Raw genomic sequence first — 15,000 nt, forward strand, 5'->3', positions numbered from 1 at the left:
ATATGTATATAGTCAAATATATGTGCATGCATATACGTACACATGCATACTTATTTACTACATTTATATATATATATATATATATAAAATACTCATGTGTATGTGTACATGTGTTGCCAAGATATATACATTGGTAAAGGATATAATCATTGTCTTGATATCAATGACACTCTCTTAACATTCTCACTGTCAGAAGTGCAGTGAACCGGTGATAGGCTCATTGGAAACCTGTAACAAAGGATGCTCTTCCTTGCAGTTTACAATCTGAACTAAAATAAATAAATAAATAAAGCATGTTAAATAGCTCACTCATACAAGAATGTCTGATAGAAATGTCAAAATTTGACAGAAAGTTTGTTTTAGTTCTTTAGTGAGGTTCTACAAACCAGTATGTTTCTGATCCTTTCTAAAGTACTATTTCGAGTTCCAGTAACCTATCACTGCACATCTCATTTCCCTGTTGTTGTTATTCTTCTTCTTGTGTAACACCAGGAATTTCTATGCAACCTGCTACAATTAGTTGCTCAGTTGACCCTCAGATTTCGACCTGCTATCTTGTTTTTCGTTCTTCTTTTCTCTTTTTTTTTAAGTGTTGGTGTTGCAAAAAAGAGTACCCAATACATATTGTAAAATGGCTGGAATTAGGAAGGGCATTGTGAAATATGGGTGGAATAAGCCTTCATTTCCTCATTTTGATTTCCGTTGTTCATTTACTTTTGTAAATTATATATTGTTATATTGTTTTATTCTCTTATTTGTTTCAGTCATTTGACTGTGGCCATGCTGGAGCACCACCTTTATATAAAATTTTAATTTTACTTCATGTACTTTTTTTACGTGTTATTTCATATAATTTATCTGTTATATGTTTATTAGTGGGGAATGGTTAAAAAAAAAGTTGCAATAAGGTAATATAAAGGTATCTAATGTCTTGAAGTTGTAATAAATCTAAAACAATGTTTTTTTTTTCTTTCAGAATTCTATAAGACATAATCTGTCATTGAATAAATGTTTCTTAAAAGTGCCACGGTCTAAAGACGATCCTGGGAAGGTAAGATCTTATAAATAAACTTCAATTTACATTTTTGAAAATTATGTATTTTATTTGCTGATATTTTTAATTGGTTAAAGGTGTCAGGTGGCAGAATTGTTTTTGAGTTGGACAAGATGCTAGCAGAACGTTTTGTGGTTGTTTATGTTTTGAGTTCAAATTCTGCTGAGGTTGAATTTTCCTTCATCCTTTCAAGGTCAATAAAATAAGTACCAGTTGAGGACTAGGGTCCATGTAACTGGACTATAAAATCTCCCTATAAATTCTCCCCTATAAAAGCTCAGGTCCTGTTCCTGAAATAGAAATATAATTAATGGGTTAAAGGCAGTGAGCTAGTAGAATCATTACCATGCCAGAAACGATGCTTTGCTACATTTCTTTGAGCTCTTTACATTTTGGGTTCTAATACTGCTAAGGTTGACTTCATCCTTTCAGGATTGATCGAATATGCACCAGTTAAGCACTGAGGTCGATGTAATCAACTGACATCTTCTATATAAAATTTCAAGCCTTCTGCCTAATATAGAATACTATCAACAGGTCAAAGTTAGCTAGTTGGTAGAATCATAACTATGCCAGACAAGATGATTAGCAATGTTTCTTCTAGTTCTTGATATTCTGAGTTCATATGCCACCAAGGTCAACATTTCCTTTTCATCCTTTCAAGGTCAATAAAATAAGTGCCAACTGAGCTCTAGGGTCAAGGTATTTTCTGGCCTTGTGCCAAAGTTAGAAAGAATATTATTAACAGGTTAAAGTGAGTGTGGTGTCAGAATTGGTGGAGCAATGAAAAAAATAACTTGCTGTAGGTAGTTATGTCTCTTTGTGTTTGAAGTCTGAATCCTGCTGAGGTCAAATTCATCTTCCATCTTTCAGATATGAGACATTTTGGCACAGCTGGTTTGGCAGCCCCTATCTGGCATCACTGATTCAACACCGACCTTATTTGACAAAATATATTTTAATGTTTGTCTTGTTCTTTCCATCTCTATTTTTTTCTCTCATTTATATGGTGAGCATATTTCTCTGTGTGTAGGAGGAGAGGTAAACTAATTATATCAGTCATATTCAGTTAAGAAATTGTAATCTCTCTCTCTCTCTCTCCCTCTGTTTATGTGTATGAGCACATTTCTCTTTATATGTATGAGAAGTGGGAAGCTGTTTATGTCAGACATATTCAATTAAGAAATTGTAATGCCTCTCTCACTCCATATCTCTCTCTCTCTCTCTCTATCTCATATGTATACTTTTCTATATCTGTAACATGATTATCACTGTCATAGAAGCAGTATCATTCATTTCCAATGTTCTAAAGGAACTTGTCTGGGCATAGGAAATATCACCTTGCTTGGAAACAGGTGAGGGCTGATAACAGGAGGGGCATCTAGCCATAGAAAATTTACCTCAATAAACTTCATCTGACCTACGCTAATATGGATAAGTGGTGACGATGATGATATAATATGTTCAATAATTCATAGTATTAAGTGTGTGTGTGTGTGTGTGTGTGTGTGATCATCATTTAATGTCTGGCATGGGTTGGACAGTTTGACAGGAGCTACAAGCCAGAGGAGTTTGGCAAAATCTATTGTCTGCTTTAACAAGTTTCTATGGCTGGATGTACTACCTAACACCAACCACTTTGCAGAGTGTGTTGGGTGTTTTTGACATGACATCAGCACTTTGAAGGTCATGAAGTAACATGCAAGACAAAAGCCCCTCAACTGTGAATAGTGGGGTAGTACTGAGAGTTTATATATGTGTGTGCATGTGTGTGTGTGTGTGTGTGTGTGATCATCATTTAATGTCTGGCATGGGTTGGACAGTTTGACAGGAGCTACAAGCCAGAGGAGTTTGGCAAAATCTATTGTCTGCTTTAACAAGTTTCTATGGCTGGATGTACTACCTAACACCAACCACTTTGCAGAGTGTGTTGGGTGTTTTTGACATGACATCAGCACTTTGAAGGTCATGAAGTAACATGCAAGACAAAAGCCCCTCAACTGTGAATAGTGGGGTAGTACTGAGAGTTTATATATGTGTGTGCATGTGTGTGTGTGTGTGTAATATCTAAGATTAGATTATGCAATGTCCTTTCTTGTTCTTTCCTTTAAGACAGTAGAATGTGAGTTTTGAGGAAGATTTGGCTGAATGCCATTTCTAGCAGTGTAGAAACTATGTAGAAGCACCATCATTAGGCTAATGAGGTGTTAGCAGAAACAGAGTGAGGACTTAAATATAAAAAAAAATAAAAAATGTTTAATCATGTATTTTACTTTCACTTTTCAACTGTTGTCTGAAATTTTATCACTCATCCTAGAATTGATTTATTTTCTGTCTCACTTCTATTTTCGAGAGACTTTCTTGCTTCCTGTGTGGCTCAGCTCAATTAGAGCTGAATTTATATATGCTAACCCACTTTTTTTTTTAATATTTCTACTATTGAAAAAAATAACAAGAGCAAATAAAAAAATACTATCATCAGCATGTGTATACTCTTCTTCTCTCTATGTTATCTAAATGTTATTCATTTGCCCAAAATAACTTGTGCTTCTTCCCTTAAAGCCATTTTGTACGTATCTCCTATCACACTATCACACATTGGTTTATACATTTATACTGTTATCATATATATATATATATATATATATATATATATATAGAGAGAGAGAGAGAGAGAGAGAGAGAGAGAGAGAGAGGGAGTGATACATGTATTTCCACACATATATAAACATATACATCTATAAACACATATTATATATATATATATACACACAAACTCACATTTATCTCAAAAATTTTCTATATAAAGTTCTATCTGTATGTAGTATATTGTGAAAAAAAAAACTATAAAAAAAATATAAGTTTTTCTTATATTTTTTTTTTACTAATACACATTCTGAAAATTAAAATTAAGGGAAAATGTTATTTTTTTTGAGACCCTTGAAGCTAAATTCCAATTCCAAACCAAAATGTTATTTGGTACTGTGCAGTCAAATTATGTCTACAAACAGTTTCAAAAATATAGATTCCATTGAGAGTAGAATAACGTTTATTTACATGGAGTTACTTCACTTTTGAAACAAATTCATAATAATTTCAAATTAATTATCAAATTTTATGTCAAGATCTTTGGAAAGTTTCTTTCTCTTCTACATATTTATCCACTGGCACTCCTTCAGTTATGAAGATGAGGGTTCCAGTTGATCCAATCAATGGAACAGCCTGCTCATAAAATTAATGTGCAAGTTGCTGAGCACTCTACAGACATGCCTGCCCTTAATGTGGTTTTCAGGGAGATTCAGCATCACCGAGTGGTATTAAGGCCACAACCCGGCAGACGGGGCTCTGGTGAAAATCCTTGGAGTGTCTGCTTCAGCAACCGGTGGCTCCTCGGTCATTCTGTCCCTGCGTCTGCGAACAATCTGCGGCAAACAGGATGTCTCCACAAGCGGGATTGTTGGGGACCACTTGTGAAATCCACATATTCCCACGAAACTTCTTCCATGAGTAGAAGAAGCCAACTCAACCCGCTCAGGGTGAATGTCGCCACAAGTACAAGTAAGTAAGATAAGTTAGTAGATAAGCATGAAGGCGCATGGCTTAGTGGTAAAAGCATTTGGCTTATGATTGTAAGTCATGAGGTCAATTCAAAGTTCCTGATGGCATAGCTCTGACACTACCCGTTGCCAGCATCCCCACCATGGTGAGAAGGGGATGGACTTTGGGGACAACTAACTTATCAACTAACCATCACTCCCTGGAAACATTCACACATGATCCAATGAAGGAGCATCTATTTGGTCTGTAGATCTGATAGAATAGCAATATCTTCTTGCATCTGATTAGGATAATTAGTTCCATTTCCATATAGCCCCCTTTTTTTTCTTTGTTTTCAGAGTGTCCAACTTCCCAAGCAGGTTACCTTCTCATCAGTTAAAAATACATGTCTCTTCTTGATGTTGTCAAGGAGTTTTAGTCTCACAATGGTGGCCTGAAAACATATATAAATGATGTCCCTGTGGCACTGGAGTATTTTTTTAAAAAAGAAGTTTGAAAGATAGTCTGACATAGCAAGATGTATTACAAATGAATACCTATAAAAATAGAAGATCTGAGTGTTCAGAAAATAAAAATAAAAATATACACATGCATGTCTGCATTTGTTTGTGTACAAGATATGTACACATATGTATGTGTCTGTGTGCATATATATATATATATATATATATATGAACTATTTAAAAATATATAGACATAGGAAAAAAATAAAAATAGCAAGTTGAAAGGAAAATTCAATGACAAAAAGCTAATGAAGTGGGAGGGGGTGCAAGAAAAGATAAAACAGAGACAGCAGTCAAAAGAGAATTTATCTCTTGTTGTCGAAGTCTTTGGGTTATCCCAGAAAGTCATCTTCTTATATAACTTTAATATATTGAAGATGGATGTAAATCAAAGTAACTATACATACATACACAAACACAGTTGTGTGTGTATGTATATAATTTTAGTGACCACATTATACCCATTTCAATTATATTTGATCTTGTCTCATCTGACAAGATCAAATATGATCAAAATAGTGATAATGTGATCTCTCACACTCTTCCTCACTCCTCGCCTCCTTCCCTCTCCTCCCCTCCCCTCCCTTCTCTCTTTCGAATAGAAAATATAAAACTCTGCTTTCATTTTATGTATTGAGTACTAAGTTTGAAAACTATTTCATTTGAATCCTATCAACAAGGAAAACATTATGCATACCTAACATTATGCATATTATGTATGTATATTTGCGTGCATGTGTATGTATACATATATGTATGTGTATATAGTAGCATGTTGTGTGATCTTACACAGTAAAACATGAACAAAGTAAAAAAAGAGATATTGATACTTTAGATGGAGCTAATATTAATGTGTAATATTATATATAGTTTCCAGCTTTCAACCATTCTGTTGCTCACAGTTTCATATCCTCATCCCAAGACATTCTTCAGACTTGTTGGTTGATAGAACAGCTACTGTCAGTAGACACATGCATAATTACATGCAAACAGCCTTTGACATCTGTTACAGACTGTCTGAGCTGTAACATTACAACTTATTAAGCAAATTTTTAGTTCAGTTCAAATATTTGTGATATATTTGACCTGTGAAAAGGTCATTTTCTCTGCAGTTTGCTCTGAAGAAAATTCTCCCTTAAGGCAACAGGTGTTAAAAAGAACCAACAATTTGAACTGATATAAAAATTTGTTTTTAATTTACAACACTGCTTCGTGTGACTACTACATAATTTGATTGAGCCTGTTGATGTTGTATAGTCAGTAAATAATTTCTACTCATTTTCTTTAAGAAAGCTTTGACTTCCAAAATCTTGCATTTATCAGTCCACAGAAGGTACACACAAATGACTGTTGGTGCTTTAACACCTGTTACCTAAAACAAGGACTTTCTCCACAGCAAATTGTAGTGAAAATGGTCGTTTTTACAGGTCAGATATGTCCCAAACATGTTTGATCTGATCTAAAAGTTTAATTTACAACAATACTTCATGTTTCTATTACATTATTACAACTTATATGTTTGTAAAGTAAATCCATAAGCTCGGCTGTGTGGGTAGGGGTTTGATCCATGACCACATGATATAGAGTTCCAGCTTACTGCATGGCATCTTGGTGGAGGTGTTGCAAGTGTCTTTAACCGTAGCTTAGGCTGACAATACCTTGTAAATGAAATTCATAAATGGAAATTGTATGGAAGCTTATTATTTGTGTGTGTATACATGAGTGTTTACATTCCAGGTGTCTTTGCATGATACTGTCTGAATAAAATGCTGTCATCATTTTTACATCCCCTGTAAATATATGTTCTGTGGCTCTGCACTTTCACCTTGTGTTTACCAGTGAAATAAAATAACCCATTACTTAAAGACAGTTGGGTGGTTGGAGGGAGTTGGCAACAGGAAAAACATCTGATTGTAAAATGGTATCTTTGTCCAACATATACTTTCTTAGGAAAATGGACACAAACTGAACAAACAGGTGTGTGACAGTGTGGTTAAGAAACTAGCTTCCTGACAATATGGCCTTAGATCCAGTTCCATTGTGCAGTATCTTGAGCAAGTGTCTTCTATTATAGCCCTGGACAAAACAAAACCTTGTGAATAAATTTAGTAGATGAAAATTCAAATAAGTCCATTGTGTGTGTGTGTGTACCTTTGTCTTGATATAATGGGATAGTTGTACGATTGTTCGCTTCCAGAAAAACATTACAAACTATGGTAAAATATTACCTTGCTTGGAAACCACTAAAGATTAGTGACAGGAAAGGATTCTAGCTATAAAAAACCTGCCTCAACAAATTCTATCTGATCCATGCAAACATAGGAAAGTAGACACTAAATGAGATGATGATGTGGATGTATGTATCTATTATATCATAAAAAAGTGTATCATAAGAAAAGAACATGTTTTTCACTTTAAAGTTTGTATTGAGTTCTCTCTCAGATAATGACTGCTTCAATCAATGTAATATGGCTCCATAATGAACAAAACAGACAACAAAGTATGAAAATGACTCGGCTACAATCTAATGAAGTAGCTTATAAAAATTAATTTTAAAAGATTAAATGGTACATATGTTCAGCTGCTTCTACCTTAAGGGGTTTCTTCAAGCATCAAAAATAAATACTGAATAAAGAATCATTCATATATATACATATATATCGTTGATTCTTTGTCAATATATAACAAAGAAAAAGTAGTCCAGATCATGGGAGTGAGAAGAGGAGTATTATTTTAAAAAGGTGTCAAGAATTACCCAGATAATAAGAGAAGAACAACAGAAGGGAAGAGAAAACAAAGGAAAGAAAAGAAAAGGTTTATTCATTAAATTTTGGTAATTAATCATCATTGGATGTGTTCTTCTAAGAAAAATGGTATGTTCGGTATGTAGCAGTTTGAGCATTTATATATTTGTGTCCTTATTTCCATTGATTAAACATTGAATTTTTTTTATCAATATAGTCAATTATATTGTGGAGTTTAAATAGGTTGAAAATCATGTTAAAAATAAAATTAAAGGTGTTATAAAGGAAATATGGTAAGGTTAATGTAAGGAAAGATCTTGAGGATGAATATATGTTTCTTTATTACCCACAAGGGGCTAAACATAGAGGGAACAAACAAGGACAGACAAACGAATTAAGTTGATTACATCGACCCCAGTGCGTAACTGGTACTTAATTTATCGACCCTGAAAGGATGAAAGGCAAAGTTGACCATGGCAGAATTTGAACTCAGAACGTAACGGCAGACAAAATACAGCTACACCTTTCGCTCGGCGTGCTAACGGTTCTGCCAGCTTGCCGCCTTCTTGAGGATGAATATAATTAAGAATAAAAATAACTGGAATAAGGTTGACTCATTTTTGATTTTGAATTTGGTTTGCAAGAATCTTCATGTGAACTTGTGCGTTGAAACATATTTTGTTATATCTTGGGAGGGTCATTATACCAACAATAAATGCACACACTGGTTATATTTCACTTCTTCAATTTGTTTTATTTGTTACTTCATTACCCATTTAACCAATTATGATTGTTTGGTTAATTGTTTAATCAATCAATCATTCTTCAAGGTTTGTCAAAGCTACTTTGTTGCTATTTGTAACCTCATTAATGACACATCATCTCTTCTCCAGGTGTGTAGGAATGTTGTGCTTTGTGATGATGTCTGAATTTTTTACTTTGTATCTGTTACTACATTTATATACTAACTTTCACTTTTGCAAACCTTCACACTGACTTCTGGAGGGGGTCAGGTTTCACCAGATTTAAAATACCTGAGCTGTGCCATATACCATGATGAAGCCTCTTAGTAGTCTCCCATCTGGAGCTGAAAGCTGAAAGAAAGGAGAAAAACTGAACATAAGAGTACAGTTACATACGTTACAATATATGAGTATTTAAATCTATGAGAAATCAATACAAAGTTTGTGAAAGGTAAAAAAAGGTAAGAAAAGATGCAGGGTAAGAAAAGGAAACACCCTCAGCTCACAAACACCTTCCTATAGGCCTGGAGTATCATGGTCATGTCATAGAAGTTGCAAATGACAACAAAACGACTTTGACAAGTTTGAATGAATTAATTTGTTAAATATTTTACCAAATGACAAATAGAAATAAAGAAGTGAAATAGAACCAGTGCATGTGTTTATTATTAGCATAATGACCCTCCCAAGTTAAAACAAACTATGTTTCAAAATACTTCACATCTAAAATCTTGCAAACCAAATAGAAAAATGAAATTAGTCAACCCTTTTTCTCAGTTATTTTTCACCTTATTTAAGCTCATTCATTATATTAAATTAGAATTTCCTTTATGACACTTTCAATATTAATTTTAATATCATATTTAACCTATTTAAACTCCACAGTGTATTTCATTATGTTTGTAAAAAAAAATCTATCGATGTTTGATCAATAAAAATAAGGACACAATTCTATAACTATTCAGACTGCTACAGACTGAACATACTAACCGTTTCTTACAACAACACATCCCACAATGATTAATTACCAAGTTTCAATGAATCAACCTTTTCTTTTCTTTCCTTTGTTTTCTCTTCTCTTCTGTTCATCTGTTATTACCCACATAATTCTTGACTCCATTTTAAAATACTCCTCCTCCTCCTCCTCCTCCCATTTCCACAATGTAGACTACTTGTCCTTTGTTATGTATTAACAAAGAATTGTACATATATAAAAATAAAAAGCAACAATATTTCTTGACATTTGAAAAAATCCCTTAAGGTAAAAACAAGTGGACACATATAACATTTAACAAAACTACACACACACATACACACCTACAGACATTAAATGATGATGGATGATATACCTACATACACACAGTATGTAGGTATATCACACAAATGATATACCTGTTAGATGATATACTTGTTAGAGCAACAAGTGGAATGCCTTGTTATGTCTGTTCTGGCATGTTGTCTTCTAATGGTACTACTGTCTGCAATGAATTTGATGCCAAGCAGTATCAACTCTTAACTTTCTAGTAGACAATACCATTGGTGTTGAGAGAGGAAACTTACAAATGGAGTCAATTGATAGTTATTTATAAAGGTCCCTACTCAAGCCCTTTTCCAAGTGTAGATCCATTCTCACAAAGACTTAGAAAGCTCTCATATGTAAATGCTGGGTAGCCATGTATTTTCTCTTTTGCAAGGTACCTGGGCTTTTCCTTCTGTTGTATTTCAGCCTCTCAACACCTGACATAAAACCACTACACTCGCTTAAATAGCTGAAGAGGCTTTTTAGTTTTACCTGTTTGTTTCTTGTCTTGTAAGATACTTGGTGACCTAGCTTGCACAAAAAATGTACCCAATGCACAGTGTGAAGTGGTTGGCATTCTAAAATCTGGTATGTATTTGACTATAATCCACTGAGGAGGGCTGATAAGACTGAAATATGTCTAGAATTCTCACTGTGCCTACCAAAGATCAGGCCAGGTCTCCTCATCTCACTACATCTATACATTTAATTTTCAATCAGTTTGAATTTCAAAGTTCTCTCCTTTGCCTTCCCTGGCAATAATTTGTTAATAGAATCTGTTGGAAGCCAACAACATTGCTGCTTTTCCCAAAATGCATGATATAAAAGAGATATATTTTTTTTTTAAATCAATAAATCTATCCAGGAAATTGTCTAGTAAGGATTATGTTAGTATTGATAAACCATTGTATTTCTCTTCAGTATAACCAAACTACTTCATAATAACAACTACATGGTTACAGTCTCCTATCACATACTTCACATCTTGTTTACTACTGTTAGAATTATTTGCAATCTAATATATGTTTAGAGTAAATTACATGGAGATAAGATGTGGCTAATACAAGCTGAGTGAGCAGCTGTTGTTTTTGAAAGAGTTAAGTGGCTGTGATTATCCAGGAAATGTCATGTCTTATAAAAAGAAATTAAATAACAAAATGTTGGCATTGATAACATATTCAGTGCTGCTTTTTAGTGAGGTTTGTTTAACATGTATTCATTTATTCTTTCACTGGTCTTATTTATTGGACTGGGGCCAGGCTGGAGCAGAGTATCACCTCAAAGGCTTTAGTCAGTTGTAATGTTTCTAGAAACTATTTCAGTCTTGTAGATATTTTATTGATCTCTGTTTACCAAACTACTGAAACACAGTTTAAATACAGACACCCATATAAACATTCATGCATACTTACACACATGCACGCATGCACACATGTACACACATGCACACACATGCACACACATGCACACACATCCACACACAATGAGCTTCTGCTGAATTTCAGTCTACCAATTTCTCACAACACACTGATCCACCAAAGGCTATATTATAAAACACCAACCCATGGTTCCTCACATTGGGAACAAACCTCAAAATAAATTGCTTTGAAATGGACTTTTTAACTCAGACCTGGTCCTATATAAGTCTGTGCATGCATGTGTGTGTGTTTGTGTGTGAGATCATCCTCACTTTTACATCTGCTTTCCATGCTGGCCTGATTTCGGTATTTTTACTGGGCCCAACAGTTTAAAGGCCCATGTCTTGCCCCAGTGTTTCAATTTTGGCTTGATTTTTAGGGTTGGATGCCCTTTTCAATACTAACCACTTTGCAGAATGCACTGGATGCTTTATTCATGACACTTGCAAATAATTAAAACAACACAATTTAAAGGAAATAAGGCATGAAAGATTCTCTGGCTAGGTTGATTTGGGTACTCCACAACCCTGTTCACTCACTTCTTAAATTGTGTTTGACTGCAACAAAATGTGACGGTGAACTGTTTTTTAGATATTTGATTTTGAAAGACACCAACATCTTGAAACTGTACTATTACAATTTTGATATGTCTTATTTTTAATTTTACTAACAATCTATCTTTTGTAGATTGTTGGTATTCTGAACCTAACTATTTTTATGTCATTCTAACTTTTTTTGTAGAATTCTGGCTCTACAGATCCATAACTTTGTCTATTAACTGTTTGTTCGATTTTTCAAGATTGGTGGACCTTAATTCATCTTCAGTCCTTGCATTTCCTTCATTATTTTTCTAAGGAAGGACTTCATTGTTACTTAGAAGAAGATATTTCTCTTCACCTGATTTTATTGTTTTATACTAAATCTTTTTTTCTGTGCCTTTTTCCTTTATGTTGTTGCATCTATAATTATTTCTTCCTGGTTATATGATGAAGGTATGATTTTGCAGATTGGTATAGTCAGGGGTTTAGGTATTTACTTATCTACTTGTGATAATGAGCCCAGAGATATTTCATTTGCTATCCCCAGAACTGGTCTTCTGGAAACTTAGATTTATTATTCTTTTTGTTATTACCTTTGAGTTTCATTATTTTTCTTTTCTTTGTTTTTGATTAATCTACCCAGTTCTTTAGGAAATTCAGCTCTATTGTGTGTTTTGCTCCAACAAATATAACAACTGAGTTTTCTACTCTTTACCAACAATCTCATACACTTTGTCTTGGTTTTTTCTACTAAACACACTTCTAGTATGGTTCTGTATCTTTTGGGCTTCATTAGAACTTGCAAGTCCATTTTGATCCTCCTTGTCAACAGGTGACCTTTTGTGAAGCTTGTTTTGACCACTCTACTATACTGTGACACAAAAGTCACTTCTAGCCATGGGTTCACATTGTGTCCAGTATCTCCTTTTGTGACTCTTGTGTTTCTTAAACCCATGTACTAGGACATAGATGTATAGTCAGAGGTATGTCAGACAATTTCAAACTATGTTTGAGTTGCACTTCCAGTTTTAAAGGCACAGCAAATAGTGCCATTGCTTTTTCCTTTTGCAATTGAGACAGCTTGTTGTTAAACAAATCAATATGAGGGGAAATTAATGACTGTCATTGGTATTGTGGGCAACCCCACCTTAGGCAATTAGTTCCTTCTACAAGCACTCCAAAGAAAATTTCATTCGGATACTTGAAATATAACGTGTTTTGAAGGGAGAATCAAAGCGACATCTTCACACTACTAAAGTTAGTGATGATGATGGTGATAACAATGATTATGATGATGATGTAAAACAATCCATGTTATCCAGAGAGAAAATTACTATGTATGATTCAATTAAGATAGTAGACGAAAAAAAAAGGTGAGTTGTTTTAGTTTAGTTTACAAAATAGTTTTTGTTGGATTAAGTTTTTGCTGTTTCTGTTTTTCTCCTAACTTCATTCTGTCTATTTAAGTACAAGGTATAAAAAAAATCCTTACATGTTTGGTTCTTAAAAGGATTGCTGCCTTTAACATGTGTATAGTTACATATCCCCTCCTACTTCAACATGCCATTTATATCATCATCATCATCATCATATTATATTACAGACTATACAGTGAGATTCTGTAATTATTTGTACATAGCTCTTCTTAACATTGCTGTTGGATTCCAAAAATGCTTAATAATAATAACAGCAGTAGTAGTAGTAGTAGTAGTAGTAGTAGTAATTAGAATAACAACGAATGTAGAATGTTTTGATGAAACCAGTGTGAATGTTTAATGCATATTTTACTTTTGAAATGCATCCCTTTTCCACCCGGGTGCCATTTATTTGTTTTGTATTTGGATGAGGGTTATTTTTGTTGTTTACTTTTGTTATTTTTTTTTTTGCACACTTTTAAGAATACTTCTAATTTCTTTTATTCATTTTCTACTTTATTATATCTGCATTAGTTAGCTTAGCTATTAACCTGAGTAGCTTGTAATAATTAATTTTTTTTCTCTTTTAAATCTTAAAGTAAAAAAAAATATTGGAAGATGACAGAAAAAACAAACAAAGGTTGACTTTTCTTGTTATTATTTCATACATTTTTTATTAATTTCTTTCTTTTGCTTTTTGCATTTTAAACATTGTTTTTTGTCGTCCCTTATATTTTATCCATTTTTATTAAATAAATGATTAAAGGAAAGTAAAAAAAATTATGTTAAACTTTTATTAGCAATTAACCAATATATATAGCATGTAACACAGGTGATGGTGACAGGTAAAACAAATTCATTAGCAGTACTTAATTGAATTCTTAGATCTTTTTCTCCAATGTTAAGCACTTTATCATGTTTGCCTTTGGTCTATTTTTCTTTTGTATTTATAATTATTTTTTACATTTAACTATTGTTTTCATCTTATATATATATATATATATATATATATATATATATATTATGGGAAATGATTTCTATTATCATTGCATATGCAGATTTAGGGTTTGTTATTTTAATGGCAGTTCACATTTTGAACTTAGATAAAAATAACCAAAAACAAGGTAGAGAAAATAAATGCGGTAAAAGAAATAATTAGCAAAAAAAAAAAATGCATAAAAAATCTTAAATTAAATAGAAATCACTGGTTCTTATCTCATTGATTATGGAAATTCAATCTTTTTAGGTAACAGTTAAGATTCACTTTCATGTATAAGCACAGGCATAGCTGTGTGGATAAGAAATTTGCTTTAGAATCATATGGTTTTGAGTTCAGTCCTAGTGTACAGCACCTTGAGCAAGTATCTCCTACTATAGCCCCAGACCCACCAATGTGTTGTGAATTTGATAGACAGAAACTGGGTGAAAGCCTTTCGTATATATATGTATATAAATATATATATATATATATATTTATATATATATATATATATATATATATATATATATATATATATACATATCATCATCATCATCGCTTAACGTCCGCTTTCCATGCTAGCATGGGTTGGATGATTTGACTGAGGACTGGCGAACCAGATGGCTTCACAAGGCTCCAATCTTAATCTGGCAGTATTTCTACAGCTGGATGCCCTTCCACACACCAACCACTCCGTGAGTGTAGTGGGTGCTTTTACATGCCACCAACATGAGAGCCAGTCAGGTG

At 33.4% G+C, this 15,000-nt stretch overlaps 1 protein-coding gene across 5 annotated transcripts in view; it reads left to right on the forward strand.

Moving 5' to 3' along the window:
- The window catches only part of LOC115224851 (transcription factor mef2A-like), a 784,816-nt gene that overhangs the window by 360,853 nt on the left and 408,963 nt on the right, over window positions 1-15,000 (forward strand). For all 5 annotated transcript variants that reach the window (XM_029795797.2, XM_029795798.2, XM_029795799.2 and 2 more), the window contains one exon: window positions 977-1,051. In XM_029795797.2, coding sequence (XP_029651657.1) covers window positions 977-1,051 — 75 coding nt within the window. The remainder of the gene's footprint in view (window positions 1-976; window positions 1,052-15,000) is intronic.

The sequence above is a fragment of the Octopus sinensis genome, linkage group LG26 (genome assembly GCF_006345805.1).
Source record: "Octopus sinensis linkage group LG26, ASM634580v1, whole genome shotgun sequence".
NCBI lineage: Eukaryota > Metazoa > Mollusca > Cephalopoda > Octopoda > Octopodidae > Octopus > Octopus sinensis.